The sequence below is a fragment of the Natator depressus genome, chromosome 2 (assembly GCF_965152275.1).
Source record: "Natator depressus isolate rNatDep1 chromosome 2, rNatDep2.hap1, whole genome shotgun sequence".
Classification (NCBI taxonomy): Eukaryota; Metazoa; Chordata; order Testudines; family Cheloniidae; genus Natator; species Natator depressus.
Window position 1 is genome coordinate 155,061,003 of NC_134235.1, and position 23,720 is coordinate 155,084,722.

At 40.3% G+C, this 23,720-nt stretch overlaps 1 protein-coding gene across 1 annotated transcript in view; it reads left to right on the plus strand.

Moving 5' to 3' along the window:
- Positions 1-23,720, plus strand: part of MOCOS (molybdenum cofactor sulfurase) — a 406,588-nt gene that overhangs the window by 49,335 nt on the left and 333,533 nt on the right. The window contains exon 3 of the mRNA XM_074945194.1: positions 4,361-4,427. Coding sequence (XP_074801295.1) covers positions 4,361-4,427 — 67 coding nt within the window. The remainder of the gene's footprint in view (positions 1-4,360; positions 4,428-23,720) is intronic.

The window sequence follows — 23,720 nt, forward strand, 5'->3', positions numbered from 1 at the left end:
TGCTAAAAGCTTGCCCAACATCACCCCCACTCCAACTTCAGGTTCTGGTAGGTGTCATCCCTTCAAAACCCACAACTGGGTTTTCCCTGTGGTTAGGAGTTCATAACGGTCTCAGATTCAGAACTAAAACAACCATGAATAGTTCACTCTTTCCTTTATATGGCTTGGGCCTTTGATCTTGGCCTCATATAACAGGTGATCAGCAGACAGTGGCCTGCTCATCCAGCTTCAAAAGGCTGGGTTTTGGCATACAGTTTATACCCCCCCCCCACACACACACACACGTGGAATTTCCATTGACCTCCCCCTACATGTTCCTCAGACAAACCACTTTATACTTTTTGTTCTAAAAAGTCCATTCTTGTCTGGCACTTTCTTCTATATCATCCTTTGAACCCCCAGATCTCACATGTATGTCACCTCTCAAGGAGGGAGATAAAATCCAGGCTCACAATAATACATAAACCATTCATTTAATATAATGGACCCCAAAGATACTTACACTTAATTCAGTGAGGTCTTCCAAGGATATTGTAGGAAATTGCTACATCAGTTAGTCCTGCCTTGACTTTGGTCCCAGCTCTGTCACTAACTCACTGAGTAACCCTGAGAGAGGCACACAAACTCTCCATGCCATTTTGTCCTGACATGCAGAGGGGTCCTCTATACACAGGTTTTTTTTTGTCCTGTTTCATGTGCAGAGGGAGGCAAGTCAGTTCTCTTTGTGGGTATCTCAGCAGGTTAAGGACTTGCATGGGAGGAATGGGCAGGAACTGGGCTGCCAGAAAGTGAGTGGCCTCATTTTGGGTGGACCCTTTGTTTCTGGTATGTGCTCCCTTCAGTTCTGAGCACATGATGGCTAGTTCCCAAGCCAGCAATTACCATTTAACCAGAAAGCCGTAGCCTTTAAGGCAAGGGACACACATCAACATATTTGTGGGGTGTAATACTGAGGTCACCTGTGTGTAGGGTTGGATTTAGGGGCAGGCGACCCAGGTGACCGCCTGGGGTGCTAGGCTTGGGGGGCATCCGGCTCAGGGTGCTGTTTTCTGTTAGCAACAAAAGGAAAAATAGAATATTCGAAGTACATGTTTCAGATATATTCATGTTTTGAATGAGAATAAAATAAAACCTCTGGACTGCTGTAGGCAAGGTTACGACAATGGCATAAACATGAAGGGAAGAAACAGTGGCATCCAGGCAAGGATCCTTGCACTGAATCCAAGAGCTTTCTTTCTGCCTTGTGGCTGCCATTCCCTCAACATGGCAGCATCATCTTCTTTAGATTTATTCTGTCTCTTAGGAGTACTGCAAAGGATATACGTCCTGTTTTCAGCATCAACTCTCAGGAGTAAGATCCTCATCAATAATGTTACAAATCTGACTGTGAAGCCACTAAGTGACACTCTCTGGGAGAGATACATGGACAGTGTAAGGCACCAAGTGACTGAGGTTTACGATGCCCTAATGGAACTGGTGCAGTCAAGTAAAGCTGAGGCCGGAATTTGACATGTGGTGCAAAGCCTGGCAAGCCAGATCATTAACTTCAAGTTTCTGGTCTCAATTGTGGTTTGGCACAACCTCTTTTTTCCAAGTAAACATTGTAAGCAAAGCATTACAAACTCAGTCGATGGACATCGCAACCGCTACTACTTTGAGAAGCTGCCTTGATTACGTTTTGGCCCACAGAGACGACAAATTTGAAGATACCATTACTGCTGCCAAAGAAATGGCGGAAAACTTAGGAGTTTAGCTTATCTTCAAGGAAACTCGTATTCCTCAGAAGATTTGGTTATGAGAGCAAAGATGAGGTGATGGAAAGCTTAAAAGAAAAATTCAAGAGGGAGGTCTTCTTGCTCTTATTGACACTGCTCAAGTGTCCATCAAAGATCTGGAGAATTGAAGCACCATGAAAAGACCTGGTGTGGTGTTTTTTTTTTGGTACGATGACTTTAGTAAGCTGCTGGTGGACACGAAAACACTCTTGAACAATGGTACAGAACTCCACTGGGCACTGACACATAGGGGATGTTCAGACGTCAATGCTAAAGACCTGTATATTGAACTGAACAACATTAATCATATTTTGTAATATAGGAAGCACTCTCTAGTCCAAGTTCTCAAATTCATTCATGAGCTGAAGGACACTTCCTAATGTGTGGATAGCTTTGCAAATTCTTTTCATGCTGCAGGTCAGTCGTGAATGGTGAGCGCACCTTTTAGAAGCTCAGGCTCATTAAAACATATCAATTGACGATGACCAATGAGAGACAGACATCACTTGCTATTTTGTCACTTGAAAGTGCAATTGGCCAGTCTTGGGATCTCTCTGACACCGAGCTTCAGTTCGTGAGGGCAAAGGGGAGAAAAGCGACCCTCTGAACAAAAGGACTAGGGTTAACATTCTAAGACTGTCACCTACTTTAATACTGGTCCACCCAATGTTGGTGCACACCAATTTCTTGATGTTGGTATATTTCCGTTCTTAATTTAAAAAAATTTGTAAGTTTAGAGGAAATTGAATTTTATTTGCTTACGTATGGCATGATTTGCAGATCCTAGTGTGCAAATTTATCATTTTCTATGACAGGGATAAATCATGCATGCAAATCGAGCATCAAAGTCATGGAATGGGCTACAAATGTAATAAAGATATTCAAAAGTTTAACAAATGCAGTGGGGGCACTGAAGACATTCCTCGCCTGGGGTGCCATTTAGTCTAGGGCTGGACTTGCCTGTGTGCCACAGATGGATTCTGGCTGGTGCTCATTTTGTACACAACTGCTGCTTCTCCCTCTCCATTGCCATGACAGGGAAGCAGAGAACAGAATTTAGAATGCAGCTAAGTTACACCAAGACTTAGAAATAGTTCTTCATGTAGAGGCTTTAGCTTGAAATGTAGACCTATGAATGAGTATTACAATTGTATAAGTTGATTTGATCTTAGCAATGTGCTTTTATTTCAGAATTTTTTTTATTCAAGTGCATATTGGTGATAAAAAATTAATGCTCAGTCACCATACCCATTATAAAGCCTAATATTTGTTGTCTAATCTTAGCTATTTCAAATAACCTTGAGCTGAAATTTGATATATAAATTTTAAAAAGTCTGTTAAATTAGTGAGTTACTTCACATGCATGAGCATTAGACTAACCGCTTAAACCACAAGTTTATCGGATCTGCAGTTGCTATGGAAGAATGAACTAAATCCTAATATTTTTCCCCTTTTAATCAAAATTGATTAAATTTCAATTACAGGGCCAGTTTCTCTCCCCTGTTACTCATGCAACCTCATTTAGTGCTGCTGGGTGACACAGGTGTAAAGGACAGTATTAAGACACCCACGTAAGTAAGGGTAGACCTTGATTGCAGATCTTAGTTTTTGGTGATTATTCACAGGTCTAAAGGACCACAACTTGCTGAAAGCTGGGGGTGGGGGGGAATAGTTAGTTCTAAATTAGATACAACTATGAGAGCCCAAGGAACCTATTTTATAGTCCATTTTCACAATGAAACTTCACTCTAAGCTAGAACTGTATTCTTCTCTTTAAGGTCTCTCTACTCTAATCCCTGCAACAGTAAGAAACTCGGTGATTATTTTTTTTTTAGAAACTATGTAAACTAGCTAAGGCCATTCCCTTTTACTGCAAAAATTATATGGATCTAACAATTTAACTTTTTTTTAAATTTTATTTCTCAAATGTTTAGTCATTAGGTGAATGTAAGTGCTTATTAACATGAAAGAGTGATGTGCTTGCCTTCAGGTCCACATACTTTCTCATAAAATCTACCACACTAACTTCAGTGAAGGCTTATTGCCTCTGTTTAACTTCTGAACAGACCTTGCCAGTTTGTTTTGAATAGTGTGAAGCTGGCTGATAATTTTGTGGTGGAGTGGATATACACTAAGACCTGCAGTCAAACCACAAGAATCTTTCCCATTTAAAACATAGGATAGATTTTTAAACCCAGATGTCCAAAAATTAATTGGTTGTCACTTCAACATACCATACCTTTTAACCCTCTGTTATTTGCTTGTTAATGTACGTGTGTGTATTACACATGCATTCTCTATAGCTTCCTCTTAACAGAATAGTACAGCTGTAACTTCCTTCTAATGGAACTCTCTTACAATTAGATCAATTACTAATACTATCTGCCAGCTGAAGTTTCAAGGTCTGTCATAATTGCTTTCTTCTGTTTCTCTCCTCTTGACTGACTACTCTCAGGAGCTTCAGGGCAACACTGTGAAATATTAACTCTTTTTGTCATCTTTTCACTGGCTTGGTCTAGTACTTTGATAAAGAGAAAAATATTAACAAAACTGATTAATGATTGACTTCTATGTCTGTCTCCTAGGCAACCCTCATAGTCAGAGCATCAGCAGCAAGCTGACGTACGACACTATTGAGCATGTCCGATACAGGTAGAATAATCTGTATTTTATTTAGCATTTTGATTTCCAATGTACTGTTTGGATTATTCCTTGGAGTTAGTCATTTTGGTGTATTGTTTGTTGCATGTGATAGTACATCTAGTTTATAAGTTCCATGAAGCATTGGTCAGGCTCATGTTGGAGGGATTAGGGGATCACCAATGCTTCCCCCCCACCTCTCAGTATCACAATTGTATTTATGTAATTACATGATGATGGAGCCCGAGCCTGCAGTTGCATTAGGATGTAAGGGATGAAACGTTAACCCTGTTTTGGTGGTAGTGATTAACAAGACGGTGTGAGGGTTCAAAGGCCGGAGGCATTCTAAAAATGACCTAATGGACTACAGGAATTTGTACGTTACTTTACAGAAATTACTAAACTACTTAAAATAGCCTTAGTTTTAAGGAGAACAAAGAATATTAAATGGAGACTGAGATACTAAGTGGTTTTTGCTCTGGTTTAGAGGGGGAGCTCAAATATAAGACCATCCCCGTCTCCAAATAATTCTGAGATAGATATGCTAAGAATTTTCTCTTAGCCATTAATGTACCAAAATAGAGGGAAGCTGGGATTAGTTTAGTCAGTCATTGGTTTTAATTGGTGGCACTGGCAACTATAAAATTAATTTATGTATGTAGCTAAGTATAAAAACACTTTCATAGTATAACAGTATGCTCTGGGCCTTTGTCTTTAATGCACTGTTTTCCCAAAGCACAGAGGTCTTGGCCCTTATTTTGTATAACATCTTATAAACCACAGTATATCCCAAAGCACTTTACAGAATTCAAATCCATAAAGCCATACCACTGATTTTTGAAAGTGTTCTAATTCTGAATCAACAAAATCTGTAACTTATCCTTTTGCTCTTTGATCTCATAATGGAGATTTACAAAAGTATAAAATGATACAATCTGTCCTGAAGAGATTGTAATCCTGCACCCCATTGGACAGAGGCTGTTGCAGGTATAAGCAAAAGCTAAATTTTCAGAAATTAAGGAAAGCAGGATTTGGGTCATGGAAGCATCTGAGTAAAAACAGCCTGTGCTCTTCTGCCCCCATGCAGACATGTACTAGACTACACCTAATAGGCTTTGTCAGCCAGTTAACGGTCAACTTTCTAACAGTCTATTTTCCAATAAAAGTTTGAAAAGCACAATCATCAAAACAGCTTTTTCATAAAGGTTCAGGAAAAGAGCCCCCCCAAAACCCCCTCCATAAATCAGCTGTCAAAAAAGCAATAAAATATATTTAAAAAAAAAAATCTGTACTTTCATGACATTGCTTGTTTTTGATTTTGTTGCAATGTGACAAGATGATGAGGCAGGCATCTGTATTCTGCATCACCACCACCATCTTTGATTTCCTCAATAGAGGAAAAAGTCCAGCTGGCAGATTTAGATTTTTTTAAAATGCTTGTTTGCTTTTAAATCTAATTTGAGCAGAAACTCTACTTAGAAAATGGCTTTTAGAAAAGTTCACAATATTCTGACATAACCACAATGGGGCAGCCATTTTAGATGGGTTTTTTCTCTGACAGAGGATCCAAGCAACTATGTTAAAACAGAAATTAAGCTTTTATGTTTTACATTAATAGGACACACACCCACACACCCCTGTGCTGCTTCCCGCAGCCCCCATTGGCCTGCAGTGGTAACCCGTGGCCAGTGCGAGCCGTGATCGGCCGAACCTGCGGACGCAGCAGGTAAACAAACCGGCCCGGCCTGCCAGGGGCTTTCCCTGAACAAGCGGTGCCCCAAGTTTGGGAAACATTGCTCGATATACTAAGTGACAATATTGCAAACAGACACCTAGCTAATGATGCTACGATATTTATCTCACGACAGTCTTAAATAAATGCTAAAAGTTCCTTAGTGTACTTAGCTGATGTCTTGTGCATTGGAAGCATGCTCCTTTCTGTTCATCCATGATATGGAAATACCATCGCTCCAGTTTCTTTCATAAAGGCTAAAGAGTGTGACTGTAATTCACACCTCTGGTGCTGTATAAATACCTGAGTTTACAAGGTTAACAGTTGTTACATTGTTTTTAGTTTGTTTCTCACGCAGGCATGTGAAAATATTTGCTTTCTGAATATTTTAAAACAGTTGCTCTTTCAGATCTTGAACTTGCGATCTTAGACATTGCATCACTGCTCTCTAGTCATTAAATCAGACAACTGCATGAGAGGATGTTCATTTTTCTATATCTATATAATGTATTTAAAATATAGGGTCAAATCATCAGCTGATGTAAGTTGACATATTATCATTGAATTCAATGGGACTATGACAGTTTATTCAATCAAGGGCCTGACTGTAAGGTTAAAAAAACACAAGTAGAGTTCAGGAATCTAAATATGGTGGGGGGAAATCAAGAAATTCCCCAGCAAAAGGTTTCAGCACCAAACTTGGATCTCCTATTATCTCCAAGACAATAGTACAGAATGGGGTGGGATCCAGAGAATGGTCCTGATCCTACTCTGATTGAAGTCAATGGGGTTTTTGCAATTGAGTTAAAGGGGAACAAGTTTTGGGTCCAGAACTAGACCAATATACTTTTCATGACTGCTTTCTCTCCAGATATGCTGAAAAGAACTCAGTAACCTTTTTATAGGTCTAAAGAAACTACAGGAGAAGAATAATTTCTCTTGCCTGGGAATACTAATTGAAAATGTGATACAGGAGTAAAATTCATTACTATGAAAATGGTTGTACCTCTGTAGCAATATATACAGTTAAGTATTATTGGGTTTTGCCCAGAAAATAGTCTTACGTTTTTTGGATAATTTCTCTCGTGTATTTCAATAAACCATTTAGTAACATGCAGAGCTTTAGTTTGCTACCCTGTATGGATAGCATACATTATTTAATCAAATAAAAGATGGTGAGTTTCAGTGCCAGACTTATTTTTAAAAATAGTTATTGTGATTTCTGGAATATGATACACAAGATCAGAAATCTTTCTCTACCATAGTTCTCCAGGGCTAAGCAATTTCTGTGTCAGAAAACAGCAATGTTGGAATGGTTACATACATGGAAATTGCTTGACCTTTCATACGCAGTAAGAAACAGACACAGTATCTTCTTAGTATTGATTTGTCCTTTCTAAATGTCACTAACTGGAGACTGTATGGATGAGTGAAATCTGAGCACCACATTCTGCCCTTCCTAATGGTGCACAGCTGCATGGAAACCCTGCTTAAAAATCAGGGTGACTCACTTTTTACAATACTGGGTTTATAAAAATCTTTCTTTAGCTAATGCTGCTGCCTTCGGTCCAGCTGGCCATACTGAAGTAACAGCACTTCTATTTTTCAGTAAGGAGAAATGCTACACGTTTAAAGAGCTAAAGGTTCCATGCTCCTCAGTGAGTTGTTTCCACTTAGAGCAGAAACACCTGAAGTTCCCTGAAATTCTTCCATCTGGAGGGGTTTTCTTCCTTATCCCAGCCCTGCTTAATTAGCCACTTGCAAGCTTTGCACATTTAAGGCTGTGCATATTCAACTCAACATTAATGTCAAAAGTCAAACCAATAGAAGCTGAAGTCAGTATGATGACTGTCACTAGGGTACATTTTGATGTCCTTAGCAATACAGGATAATTAGAGAAAAAGAACAGTTTTGGGGAAGGGCCTGATAATTTTGTGGGCGAGGGAGGTGCTCATTTTTCTGCAGGGTTCATATATCCAATATCAGTCATGCACAGAAGCGATCTCAAGTGTGCATGGAGATGTCTTATGCACTGTTGTCATAGCTGTGTTGGTCCCAGGATAGTAGAGGGACAAGGTAGGTGAGGTAATATCTTTCATTGGACGACCAACTTCTATTGCGGAGAGACCAGCTTTTGAGCTTACACAGAGCTCTTCTTCAGGTCTGGGAAATGTAGCATGCACGTAAGAGAGCGGGGAAAAAGCCATTGTGCCCATATAGACCGAACCCATGACCTGAATTAATGTTCCATAATGCATTGAATGACAACAAAATGGTGATGTAAACCATTCTGTTCAACAAAGCACCACTTTCAATTTTCCCTCCAGCATGCAGCCTTTCACCTATTTGCTGAAACACTTTTTTTTCTAAATACAAAAGAGGAATTCCCATGGGAGTTAAGTGCCTAAATAACTTTTGAGGATTTGGGCCTCAGTTTTGCTGACACTTGTCTCTGTGGTTCATTCCTTTAGGGACTGCTCATTGTGGCAAGTACTGAACTGGCTAGTAAAAGTTTGCAGGCAGGCCTATAAGTACCATTCTACAGGAATAAATTGGCAGACCAACCCATTATGCTTGGAATTACATTCACTTGCAACGTAAGCCATTGAAACACCTCTTTATTCCACTTTGTTAGGTCAGCTCCTGGACTCTCATCTCTGTAGTGATAAATTCATTAACTGTTTACTTGATAAGTAGGAGCTTTAGGACATAACGTTATCTGTTTTCTCACTGCTAGCAGGCTTTATGGCATCTGCACTCCCCATAAAGAGACTGCAATAAATAACATCTAAACATTCATAATGTTTGTGTTGGCATGCTAAGAAATCCCAGTTACATAATCTGAAATGCTAAATGTTTTAAAAAATCAGTTAAATATGTAAAATATTATAAAATCTGGAGGCTGCACTTGATAACATTCCGCAACACACAGGGTTGTTTTTTTAATGGCTTTATTCAGACAAATCTCCCATTGATTATAACCAGAGATTTATTTACATAAGGTGTACAGGATTGTGCTCTACATTTTTTTGTGTGTGTATTTAATGTGCCCATGAATATGAATGTAAGGACCCACCAGGAAGTAATTGTGACCACCCTTATACTTCCTCTGAGGCTTATAGGTAAGAAGACTAGGTGAAGCATGTAATTCAGTATTTGGGGGGGTGGGCAGGGAAATCTCAATTTGGAATTTTGAGTCTGATTACTTCTGTGATGGACTTGGAGGTACCTTCATGATTTATGAATTCTGTATGTTGACCTGGGTAGTGGGAGGTTTACTGTATGAATATAATTTAGTTTAATATGTGCTGTTGGGGGACAATGAGCAAGAAGGAAAAAAATGCTTCAAGATGCCTCTGCAATCACTTAAGAGACCATGATTAGCTTTGATTTTTACCTCTTGCTCCAGCCAAACTAAAAACTGGTTTTGACCAGAAAGGCCAAGGCCAGGGAATGAAGAAGAGAACATCGGTACTTTAAAGAGTGAGTCTCTTTAAAGAGTTGGGCAGTTGTTCAGGGGAAATATAGTGAGACTCAGGGTTCCTGCTGGGAAGTATATGAAGAAGTTAGGCCTGCCTACATTACCACATAGGATGGTAATCCTTTAGGGAAGAGAGACTTGTGTAGGCTGTTGTGTTTAAAATCTTTTTTCTCTAAAAGCTTTGTTCCTACTGCACAATAAACAATAGCTTAAGAAGGTGGTTTGGGGTTCCTGTATACACCACTGGTCACAGATTGCCACAGGGAAGAATTGCGGGTGCTCAAACCCAGCCAGCCCTGTTTAGTAAGCATGGTTGATACATAAGGTACTATAGCCCAGTGCCAGGTTTAGGAGTGGGAGAATCATGGGATTGATAAAACCAGGAGGCCTTACACCTAAAGGGATGTGCTCTAAGAGACCAGAAAGGGGACACAGGTGCAGTTATAACCTATTCTGCCTTTTCTAGAATCCAGACTGCAACAGTCAAGCCAGATTGACACCCCCTCTGATGAAGGAACAGCCTCTGTGGCAGTGATGTCAAGCTTTACCTGGATTGATTTCTAAATTGTTCCCTAAAACAAAGTAAATGTTTTTAACTCAAGTTCTGAATGAGAGAGATGAGCCTATGACCTTCAGTTTTTCTGTTGCATTTGAAGAAAAGCCACAAATCTGCTGCTATAATATTGCTGGGCCAAAGTAGCAACAGAGTTTAAAAAATGTACAGACCAGAGAAGACATAATGAATTGAGAAACACAGAAGTTACAGGTTGAGGTGATTAAAATTCTGCGAGAGAAAAACAAATACATTTCGTAGGCTCAGAAGAATGGATGAGTGTTGATGATGGATAAAGATAAGACAAAAATTGGGAGTGGTAAACTAATTGGGGATGAGGTGAGAAACGGAGAGCCCAATGATGTGCAGGGATCATGGTCTGCCAATTTTCAGCAAAGCCAGATCAGAAGAATCATGCAAGTCTGGGTGATGCTGTTGAAGATACAGTAACAGAAGGGGTGCTACTGACTGCATAAAAACCAGGTTTGATTGAACTGGAGGAAAGCAGAGGCACTATATAGGTTAGATCTTTGGTTCAAAGATTAGATAAGTTTGTATAGTCCAGAATGGATTGCAGCACATAGTTTACTGAATTGGAGTTATGCTTTTGGCGGGAGGGCATGGGGCAGAATCCTTAGAAATTGCTGGAAGCCAAAGCATTTGCTTTTCTCTGCAGAATGCTTTTGTTTTAGAGTGTCATACCAGAATAATGTTGAAGAGATGATCTGTAAAGTGGATGAGATTGATTTGAGCGCCAAACTGAGCAAAAAGAGCACTTGCACAGACAGATGTAACTCCTACATCTTCTTGAAAGGAAAAATCATTTGATTGATCTGATGCTCTGTTGTACAGAGCAACTAGTTCTTTAGAGTAAAATGCATGGGCTTTCATGTGTGGCTTGAAAATGCACAGCAAATGTGTCAGTAAAAACTTCATGGAACTTTGCAGATTGTTGGCAGTCATATAGAATTTTCTTTTGACTTAAGAAAAACCTCTCCTTTTTATTATGCCCAATCAATCTGGAAGAAATCCTGACTTTTATCCCGCTACACAGTTCAGTGATTCAAGTTTCTGAGCTGCTTTAAGGATACTGTTTCTTGTGTTATGATTGCTGCAAGTAATGAAAAGGAAGAATTCTTTCAAGAAGCAATCTGAGCCATGATAGGATGTAGGAGCATGAAAGATGTGTATAGAGTTGGGCAACATCTGTGCCCATAATTGCTGCTTTTTTTTTTGTGAGGGTTAGTAACCAGTAAAGAACTTAGTGTTTCGATGTCTAATTTTTGAATTTATCTAGATTTTATTTGTTTGCTGTGTTTCGGAGCAGGAGGAAAAATGCGTTATGATTGGTCTTATGGGAGATTCTTCAGTTGAGTAACATGTTTCTAATATTTAGAATTCCTTTTTTAAAAGGTAAGCAAGCCCATTTCAGAGTAAGATGTGCACATCATGAAATCTTTATGAAAACTCCTGCTTGTAATCCGTTCACTGTTCATCCAACAGTGTCTAGTTTAACACTGCCATTTCTCAGCCATCCTGCTATTCTCTCTGTATTTAATTTTCTTTGCCTTTTTAAAGGTGATTTTAGCTTTCTCTGATCATTCATTTTGAAGTTTATAAAGTGATCTCTCTGGATTTACATTGAGTTTTTTCCTGAAGGCACATAAATCAGTGCCCATATTGTGGTAGGAGAGATTCTAGAACCTTAAGCCACCAAACACCCATGTTCTACTTGCTTAAAAAACCTGGCAGTATAAATGTGCACTCCATTTGTTTATGGTTTTGGACTATAAAGATTTATGACAGTATTGTTTAGCAATGCACAACAGCGACAGAACCTCACCCACCCACTCCTTTAATAGACCCCCTAACCTCTACCTGAGTTACTGAAGACCTCAAATAAATAATGATTTAAAGACTTCAAGTTAGAGACTCCTCCGTTTGTCCTTTCGATTGTTTAGATCGGGGTGGCCAACCTGAGCCTGAGAAGGAGCCAGAATTTACCAATGTACATTGCCAAAGAGCCACAGTAATACGTCAGCAGCCGTGCCGATCAGCGTCGCCTCCTCCTTCCCTGTACCTCCTGATCAGCTGTTTTGGGGCGTGCAGGGAAGGAGCAAGGGCATGGCAGGCTCAAGGGAGGGGGCGGGAAGGGGTGGAGAGGGGGCAGGGCCTGTGGCAGAGCCAGGGGTTGAGCAGTGAGCACCCCTGGCCCTTTGAAAAGTTGGCACCTGTAGCTCCAGCCCTGGAGTCAGTGCCTATACAAGTGCCGCATATTCTCTTCTGAAGAGCCGCATGTGGCTCCAGAGCCACAGGTTGACCACCCCTGGTTTAGATTATACACAATAAAATCTTTTAAACTCACATGGAAAACCTATTGTCACTTAGCTAATTAGCAAGTACGTGGACAAACAGGTTAAAACAGAGAGCAAGAAAACTCAATTACAAAACTTATATAATTTATTTGACAATTGTCACTCACTCTTACTTTGCAGTAATGTGTTACAGGACAGGCATTTTTACAGAACATCAGTGAATGAGTTCTAGTGGTTTATAAAAATAAGACCTACTAAAATGAGACCTCATTTTGACGCGGCATTTGTTGAGATAGAGGGACAGCAATTTGCATGTCTAGTTTATAAGGTACATACATTAGCAAAGTGCCAATGAACAAGGTTGTTCCTGTTATAGCTTTTAGTGATGGAAGGAGATTATGCAACCCATCCTGATGTGTCCACTCTCTGCTCACTGTTAGTAACCTGTTTGCTTGCCCAACTCTTTTTGGCAGGCTGTATGTAGGTAGAATTTGCCTGATCCCTCACACTATGCACTTGAGTTGTGTATTAATGAGCCACATCTGTCATGTCATATTGCTTGAATATAGATTCTTCCTGTAGGCTACATTATATTTTTACATCTCCTTTACTTTTAGGAATTGAAGATCATCCTAAGGAATGAAAGTTGTTGCTTATTGCTATCTCCTCCTATTAACATAACATGCTTTTCTGTCCATATGGAAGCTTAGCGTGTACCCGATGCGTGTGATACTTGGTGAGCTAAATAATAGGGTACAATATGATAGGGTGACACTGTGACAGAATTATCTGAAACACCAGAGAAGAATGAGACTTGGGCACGCTCATGTAAGCTGAGGCTGCAGTTTTATTAAATGAACCAAGCCTTCTGAGGGGCAGTAAGTAGAAGGGGCGTGGGGGAAGGCAAATACTGGTTACCCTAGTCAGGGATAAAAATTAAACATCCCCAGTCAGGACCAGGAAGCGAAGCCTTCCTGTACCATCTATATTCCCCCAACCTGTCCTAAAAGGAGTGTGGTCAATGCCCTTGCTGCTTACCACTCCCATATGGCTGACAAACCTGGCCAAGGGAGAGAGGAGGCACTTCTGATCCTTCTAGGTTTCCTAAGGATGTTCATTTCCCTGCCTGATCCAGCCAAAGCCCCAGCACAATGAGCAGATATCGATGTATAGTTTCCTGTAAGTCCTCTGGGCACGGATTTAATCCCCCGTGTGGGGGAATTTTAGCATGCCCAAAGCCTATAGAGGGGACCAAGGTCATGCATAGTGTGGGAGGGTGTGCCAGGAGAGGCCTGGTGTTGGCAGGATAGACTGGGGGGAACATGCATCTTTCCTTCCAGCAATCAGTGGGAAGTCCCTTGTTATCCTCAAATGAGGTTTTGACCCGTTTCATCCATATGAAGAAAAACTCCACTGCTCTGACAAGGTTTGGGAGCAGGTACACAAAGGGGAATCTTGTTCAGTTTTCCTCCTCCTTGATTCCCTCCTGTGACTTTTGAATATGGGTGGATATAATCTGTTTCACAATGACAGGTCAGCCACAAAAGGTTTGATTTGAAAAAGCAGAGAGCATTCAGATGCATCTCCAAGCTTGTCTGAACAGGTTCATGTGTATAAACATCTCAATGGAAGGAAATTATTCCAGTATATAGTGCTGGGAATTTAGCATTTGTAATGAACTGCAAAAATGAGTTTGAAGTGTATTTTTAGTATACAATCAGAGATAAGCCATAGAGCAAAAATGTGATATGATATAGGTAGTATTTTTAACAATGCAGTGCAAATGAAATTCTGCCAGCTTTAATTAAACAAGCTTACACTTCACTGAGATTTTGAAATTTAATTCTGTTACTCACATCTCAGGCTCTGTAAATTGAAAGATATTTTGATATGTTTCAAAAGCTGTTTATACTTACTGAAATATCCTGACTGTTGCATGTTAATTGCGGCCATTTTAGTTTCTTTAGGCACTTTACTATTGAGTGAAAATGAAACCCATTAACTTCCATTAAATGTAGCCCAAGAAGTTCACAGACGTAACCGCAATTAGTGTGAGGGCTGAAGGTGTTAGAATGTTAGTTTATCTGTCTTGTGCATGTCTAGTGTAGCCGCACAGTGAGAAGTGCGATACAATACACTCCTGTGAAGCAGTAGGGACAACCAGTGATTAAGCGCTCCTGTGGATCTTGTAAAGTGGGAAGGGTTTGAATGAAGATTCCTGCTAACTTTGTAAAATGCGTTGGAAGGAATCCTGCTGTGGTAAACTTTAGACGTGACCTCCTGGCCCCATTGAAGTTAAGGGGAGTTTTGCCAATGATTTCAATGAGGCCAGAATGTATGCTAGGAGCTCGGCAGCTCAGATACCATTTGAATGGGCATGGTTTTGTGGCACTAGTGGTGGTGAATGTTTAGAGCCACTATTCGTAGTGGCCACTAGAAGAAGGTGAGAGTCTTTGTAAACACAAAATGATTGGGATGAATGCCAGATTGTTTTCACAGTCTCCTGGGTCTGTCATCTCCACAGGACAGCTAGGGAAGGCACTTTGTGGCACTCCAAAACTTTGTAGGAGAGTGACTCCTTGCTGCAATCATAAGTTGTGAGGGCAGAGACATTCTAGTAGTGTCTAGCCCAATAGCTCTAGATTATGAAATTACATACTAATGCCAATGCTAACTGCTTCATTCCCTGCACTGCAAGTAACAAACTGTGCTGCTGATTTGAAAAAAAAATGTAGTACAAGAATTCTGATGGAATTATTAAAATATATTTCTTAGAGAAGAGAATGGATTGCATCATTAGGACAATGAAATTAGTGGGAGTAGAAAAGGATAAACATGTTACAAAATGCTACACAAATGTATGTAAGGTGTTAATGATAACTTATTTTAAAAACTATGCAATCATGTAAGTGAAGACAGTAGTGAATAAATATGCACAAGAAGCAGAGTTAATGTTTCCTGACTTGAGTGCTTAACTTCATAGCATTAATGACCTGAAGACCACCTCTGTGTAGCTCGAAAGCTTGTCTTCTGCACCAACAGAAGTTGATCCAGTAAATATTACCTTATCCACCTTGTCTCTCTAATATCCTGGGACCAACACTGCTCCAATGCTGCAAATAGCATTAATTTTCTCAGTGTTGGTTTTTGTATGCAATTATATATAGCTTCCATGTTTATTTACTTCAGCTACTAAAATAAATTAGCTATGTACTTACAAGCCATTGCTGGGGTAACACTCAAAAACCATATAGTTTTTGAATCAACAGTGTAACACTATTGCGCAAAAAAAAGCAGCAAGACACAAGAAGTAATTCTTCTGCTCTACTCCACACTGATTAGGCCTCAACTGGAGTAAACTCCAGTTTTGGGCGCCACATTTCAGGAAGGATGTAGACAAACCACAGAAAGTCCAGAGAAAAGCAATAAAAATGATTAAAGGTCTAGAAAAAATGACCTATGAGGGAAGACTGAAAAAATTGCGTTTGTGTAGTCTGGAGAAGAGAAGAATGAGAAGGGACATAACAGTTTTCAAATATGTAAAAGGTTGGTACACGGAAAGGACAAGAAGCAATGGGCTTATATTGGAGCAGGGGCGGTTCAGGTTGGACATTAGGAAAAAATTCCTAACTTTCAGGGTGGTTAAGCACTGGAATAAATTGCTTAGGGACTTGTGGAATCTCTGTCACTGGAGATTTTTAACAGCAGGTTAGAGAAACACCTGCCAGGGATGCTCTAGATAATACTTAGTCCTGCCTTGAGCGCAGGAGACTGGATTAGATGACCTCTCAAAGTCCCTTCCAGTCCTATGATTCCATGATATATGGGATGGCAAATTTTTGAAAGGGTAGGTAACACACTATGGCTATGAATGCATTGGAGTCACTTCAGACAAATATTTTCATAATCTGAAGTATTTTGTTTGTCTCCATCATGAGTATTAAAAATAACAAAAGGACATTTTTTCGAAAGTACCTACAGGCTAGATCCACAAAGGGGATTTTGGCTCAGCATTGAACATAAGAATGACCATACTGGGTCAGACCAAAGGTTCATCTAGCCCAGTATCCTGTCAACTGACAGTGGCCAATGCTAGGTGCTCCAGAGGGAGTGAACCTAACAGGTAATCTTGTGATCTCTCTCCTGCCATCCATCTCCACCCTCTGACAGACAGAGGCTAGGGACACCATTCCTTGCCCATCCTGGCTAATAACCATTAATGGACTTAACCTCCATGAATTTATCCAGTTCTCTTTTAAACCCGGTTATAGTCCTAGCCTTAACAACCTCCTCAAGCAAGGAGTTCCACAAGTTGACTGTGCACTGAGTGAAGAACTTTTGTTTGTTTTAAACCTGCCACCCATTAATTTCATTTGGTGGCCCCTAGTTCTTATATTATGGGAACAAGTAAATAACTTTTCCTTATTCACTTTCTCCACACCACTCATGATTTTATATACCTCTATCATATCCCCCCTTAGTCTCCTCTTTTCCAAGCTGAAAAGTCCAAGCCTTTTTAATCTCTCCTCATATGGGACCTGTTCCAAACCCCTAATCGTTTTAGTTGCCCTTTTCTGAACCTTTTCTAATGCCAGTATATCTTTTTTGAGATGAGGGGACCACATCTGTACACAGTATTCAAAATGTGGGCATACCGTGGATTTATATAAGGGCAATAAGATATTCTCCGTCTTATTCTCTATCCCTTTTTTAGTGATTCCTAACATCCCGTTTGCTTTTTTGACTGCCGCTGCACATTGCGTGGACGTCTCCAGAGGACTATCCACGATGACTCCAAGATCTTTCTCCTGATTAGTTGTAGCTAAATTAGCCCCCATCATATTGCATGTATAGTTGGGTTTATTTTTTCCAGTGTGCATTACTTTACATTTATCCACATTAAATTTCATTTGCCATTTTGTTGCCCAATCACTTAGTTTTGTGAGATCTTTTTGAAGTTCTTCACAGTCTGCTTTGATCTTAACTATCTTGAGCAGTTTAGTATCGTCTGCAAACTTTGCCACCTCACTGTTTACCCCTTTGTCCAGATAATTTATGAATAAGTTGAATAGGATTGGTCCTAGGACTGACCCTGGGGGAACACCACTAGTTACCCCTCTCCATTCTGAAAATTTACCATTTATTCCTACCCTTTGTTCCCTGTCTTTTAACCAGTTTTCAATCCATGAAAGGATCTTCCCTCTTATCCCATGACAATTTAATTTAGGTAAGAGCCTTTGGTGAGGAACCTTGTCAAAGGCTTTCTGGAAATCTAAGTACACTATGTCCAGTGGATCCTCCCGTCCGCATATTTGTTGACCCCCCTCAAAGAACTCTAATAGATTAGTAAGACTTGATCTCCCTTTACAGAAACGATGTTGACTTTTGCCAACAATTTGTTCTTCTGTGTATCTGAATTTTATTCTTTACTATTGTTTAAACTAATCTGCCCAGTACTGACGATAGACTTACCAGTTTGTAATTGTCAGGATCACCTCTAGAGCCCTTAAATATTGGCTTTACATTAGCTATCTTCCAGTCATTGGGTACAGTAGCTGATTTAAAGGATGGGTTGCAAACCATAGTTAATAGTTCCACAATTTCACATTTGAGTTCTTTCAGAACTCTTGGGTGAATGCCATTTGGTCCCGGTGACTTGTTACTGTTAAGTTTCTCAATTAATTCCAAAACCTCCTCTAGTGACACTGCAATCTGTGACAATTCCTCAGATTTGTCACCTACAAAGGATGGCTCAGATTTGGGAATCTCCCTAACATCCTCAGCCGTGAAGACTGAAGCAAAGAATTCATTTAGTTTCTCCGCAATGACTTTATCGTCTTTATCGCTCCTTTTGTATCTCGATCATCCAGGGGCCCCACTGGTTGTTTAGCAGGCTTTAAGTACATCAGAAGCAGAAACATTTTATTACCTTTTTGAGTTTTTGGCTAGCTGTTCTTCAAACTCCTTTTTGGCTTTTCTTATTACATTTTTACATTTAATTTTGGCGGTGTTTATGCCTCTTTCTATTTACCTCACTAGGATTTGATTTCCACTTTTTAAAAGATGCCTTTTTCTCTCTCACTGCTTCTTTTACATGGTTAAGCCATGGTGGCTCTTTTTTAGTTCTTTTACTGTGGCTTTTTAATTTGGGGTATACATTTAAGTTGGGCCTCTATTATGGTGTCTTTGAAAAGTGTCCATGCAGCTTGTAGGGATTTCACTCTAGTCACTGTACCTTTTAATTTCTGTTTAACTAACCTCCTCTTTTTTTTTTTTTATAGTTCCCCTTTCTGAAACTAAATACCACAGTGTTGGGCTGTTGAGGTGTTCTTCCCACCACCGGAATGTTAAATGTTGTTATATTATGGTCATTATTTCCAAGTGGTCCTGTTATAGTTTCCTCTTGGACCAGATCCTGCACTCCACTCAGAACTAATCTCCTCTTGTGGGTTCCTGTACCAGCTGCTCCAAGAAGCAGTTATTTAAAGTATCGAGACATTTTGTCTCTGCATTTCATCCTGAGGTGACATGTACCCAGTCAATATGGGGATAATTGAAATCCCCCCCACTATTATTGAGTTTATTTTGGTAGCCTCTCTAATCTCCCTTAGCATTTCATCGTCACTATCACTGTCCTGGTCAGGTGGTCGATAATAATCTCTACTGTTATATTCTTATTAGAGCACGGAATTACTATCCATAGAGATTCTATGGAACATGTGGATTGCAATGCTTAACGTTTAGATGCCCTGTCACCCAGTGGAATCCTCAGATTCATGTTAGGCTTCCAGGCTCCCTATACAATGCATGAGGAGAATTAGGCAGCTAAGAATGGGACTCACAGAAGTCAGAATGCTGAGTCACCTAAATTAGTTAATAAGAAATGCTGAGGAGAGGGGGCTAAGCCCTGTCCCTCAAAGGGAGTTAAATGCCTAATTCTGGACCAAAGGTAGGCATCTCCCTCCACTTGGGATTCAAATGTGAACTCCCTCCAGGAATTTGGCATGTATGCCAGGTCATCCCTTTCGTGCAAAAAAAATTGAACCAGGCTTCAACAGGAGACATGGAGACTGCCAACCCAGAAGAAGTTATAGCCTGGTGGTTAGGGGACTCACCTGGGAGGTGGGGGACCTGGGTTAAAGTCCCTGCTCTGAATCGGGCATATGGGTGACCCAGCTTCAAATCCCCCCCTCTCCTGGGTGAGTTATCTAACTATTGTTCATTGGGCATAAGAGGGCACCACCACCTCTTCCATTTTTATGTGGGTCCCAAATTGGTAAGCAGCCTTTCAGCATGCTCAGCAATTGGACCCATAGGCAAGAGAGGTGGGGGAATGCCTAGTCTGAAGATCTCACCAAGGCTTAGGCGGCTTCAGAATTTAGGCAGCTTTGTGACAACCCACAAGTAGAAATTCAGGTGCCTCAGGGATTTTACCAGTGGGAAATTTAGGATCTAAATTTTGGATTTGGTGCCCAAGATGGCAGTTAGGTACCTATAGTCATTTGTGACACTAGCCCTAAGTGGCTTAGCATTTAAGTCCCATTAAAACTATGACTTTCAATGGGCTTAAGTTCCAGAGTCGCTTAGTGTGAAAGTGTTATCTAACATTACTTTTGAAGAAGACAGAATTATATTGTGTAATACTATAATGGTCCACGAGGAACCTTTTCTGGTAGTTCACTTTAAATGAGACTGATTGCTTGGCAATGTTTAATACAGTCTGAATATATACGATCTGTAAAATAAAGGCTTTAAAATAGGCATGTTCAAAAGCAATTTCTTTCAAGCACACATGGTTGGCTAGAAAAAGAATATGGGTGAACCTGATAACTTAGAATATAATTACTGAGGAGGAGAGCATAGAGCATATTTTAAAATTTGTGAACAGTAGCTCTGTGGGAAGGTTCAAAGTGTAAATATTGTTGTACTTTTCTTATAACCATATTGAAAGACATTCCTTTGAGGAGAAATTCTCCATGATATACAGATTGGAGTCTTTTTTCCAAATGTTAACCATAAAATATACTTTGAGAAAGCAAGCGTTAGCATAGCTCTGCACCAATTCAAAGCATTTGGTCCTGATTCAAAGCATTTAAGCGCATGCTTATGTTTAAGTGCCTGCAATGTGCTTAAGTGCTCTGCTGACGAGCAATGGAAAGACTTTTGTGTTTTGTTAAGCATGTGCATAAGTGACTTGTAAAACTGGGTCCATAGATTTTAACTTGGTGCCCTACCTGCAAAATATGTATTGAATCCCCACAACAAGAATTCTCCTCTTGCATCTTTTCCTTCTAGATTTTCTTTTAGAAGTTTGTGCAGGACTATTCTTTAAACTTGTCATTGTTCTATCTTTTTATAGTATATAGTGGGGGAGGAGCAAGCCTTATTAATTAGGGTGAGATTTTCCTCTCAAACTGCTGAACATCTGTGTAATTCCACTGAAGTTATGTCTGATTTACACCATGAAAGTGAAAGCAGAAACGAGACTGAGGCTCCAACCCAGCAGTTCACTGCATGGTCACACATTACAGGTAGGGGACCTTATTTTGGGACTTTACTGCTCACCAGACTCACAATATTCCCATCAGTGGGCATTAAATCTGATTTGGCTGTGTCACTGGCTCTAACCACAGATCCAGGACTAAGGAAGGCATGGCTTTGTACAGGAGAAGCAAAGCCACTAGAAAACTGGGAGGGGGGGAAGGAGATGGGGAACTTTAAGGCAACCTGTGAGAGTGTTATCACATTAAGACACGATGGGGTTTGTTTTATTGGTCAATGATTGCATATTCCTTTGATGCATTGAGAGTCAAATGCCGCTGGTTGGTGGCCTTCAGGAAGTAGGACATCTATAGACCACTAAGCACAGCCGCTGATATGTCTCCACAGTATGAACATATTTACTTATTTTATTTGTTAATTTTATATAATAACTAGCTGCTTCATAGGAAAAATTAAAAACATAAATAACTAAACTACCACCAATGGGCAGAGAAAACCAGGGCTGTTGATAAAACAACCATTTCTGTTGCCAGAAAAAAAACCTAGATAGCCTAGTTGCCTGGAATGAAACACAGTGAAGGGAAAAGCGCTCTGAAAATGAAAGTCTTGTGTCCTCCTTGAAGACCACCATACTCAGTTTGTTGTAAGCCAACAAATATGAGCGCTCGCTCGCTCGCGCTCTCGCTCTCTCTCTCTCTCTCTCTCTCTCTCTCTCTCTCTCTCTCTCTCTCTCTCTCTATATATATATATATATATATATATATATATATATATATATATATATATATATAAGTGAATTGTAATTACATTAAAATATATTTTCTCTATTTTAGATAAATCTTTCCATTATGAAGAATAACTTAACTTCTTTGAAAGGTGACAATGTAAAGATAGCATCATTTCTCTCTGCCAGTCTGCTCCTTGTGTGTCCATAGGCTTAACTGCTGACTTTAGTAACGCAAATAAGCTTTTATGGCTTTTGACTCCTGTTAGCCCTGAAGAACTGACACAGCTACAGGAAAGAGGGAAGAGTAGAACTTGCACAAGGGAGAACAGAATCTTAATTTCCCCCTCCGTTACAGCTATGCAATTCCCAGGATTTGGCCTGCAGAATCTTGATTACAGCTGGTGATGTAACAGAAAGAAAGAAAACCCGGCTTGAGTTTGTGGTGCTGGCCAGCTGAAAAGAAAATCTCTCCTTTTGTGACCTGAGCAAATTGATATGGAAGTCACTGAGAGATGAGAGGGAGGAGATTGTGTGCTGCACCTCTAATAGCACATCCCTCACAGTGCAGGGGAAGAGATGGGGGCTAAGGTGACATGAAACCACTTTTATGCCCTCTGATCCTGAGCTGCTGTAGGAACTGGAGAGACCCAACTGTACTTTAGACAGCTCTTGGGTGGGGCTGTCACAGCAGCCTCTCCACAGCACTGTGGGCCTTGCCCCTATCACGCCTCTTCTGTCCCCCATGCACTGCACCCAAGCCAGGGTTTGCAAGGGGTCCTTGACGAGCATAGTTATAGCTATATTCACAGTACCTGCATTAGGGAAATCAGGGCTTTTAGGGTCCGTTATCCTGCTCTTACCCAATATAAAAGAGCTGGAGTGGGGGTGAGGATCTCCAATTTGACAGGGAAGACTTGTACTTGAGGAGTAGAATAAGAGAAACATGGCTATTTGTCACTTTGTTTTCCACAGCTTTAAGATGTTTCCCCAAATACATGTTTCATGTCTTTAAAATGGGATTTTTCTTCTCTCCTCTTTGCAGACTGGCTTGCTTTTGCCTGCTGTAGTCTCTGTGCCACCTGTTCAGCAGTGTCTCACTGACAGCTGAGCTGCTTTTGAGATTTATTTTCTGTTTTTTAAAAAAAGCTACATTGGGAGCTCACTCTGCTCTTGATATGCCCTCAGTGAAACAAATCTTGAAATCAGCCCTTGCTGCTTCTGGAAAAGCATCAGTTGCCAGCCTCTGGGGAGGATTGTTAAGGTGTCTGTCTCTATAGCACTCAAAAGGGATCTTGTACACTGCCACACGGCACTCTTTCAGCATAAAGGCAATCTATTGGAAGTGTCCTGCACAAAGTCAGGTAAAATACTGGATGTGTATTTCTACACCTCTGCCTCTTAAAGCTTCCATCCTGCAATTGGAGCTGTGCAGGTGCATCTGGTGCCCATGCAAAGTCCCTTTGACGCTTTAGGTGAGTAGCAGAGGCCCACCTACATGGATCCAGCTGTAGCACTGAAGCTGCAATCTGGAGTTTCTGCTCCCAAAAGCTGAACTGACCTGGGAACAGAAGCATTTTTGCTCTAGTCAGTGTGGCCAACTTCTTTAATTTTATCCCGAGTCTTGCAATAACTGGTGCTTTCCTTAGCCCTAGCTTCTGGATAGAAGTTATTAGAGGAGAATCTCTGCTATCATTTATTATAAAGTAAGTTTCTAGCTCTTGTGGTTGCAGAGAAGTTTGAAAACATGACCCAAGTGCACTCTGAAGGCCCAGAAAGCATAGAAAAAGAATCTGAATGTTCTTTTTTAAAAAACAAGAATCATGATTTTTAAGATCTCATGATTTTTGATTGCTTGGGATTGGCAAATCGCGTGTTTTGAGATTACTGTGACATTTCTAACTTTGGTAGTGGTGTTCTTGTTTAATTTGCCAATTAGTTAATACAGTGCTCTGAGTGAAACATCTCCCTTCTATCTGTTTTTCCAGTAATGTATTC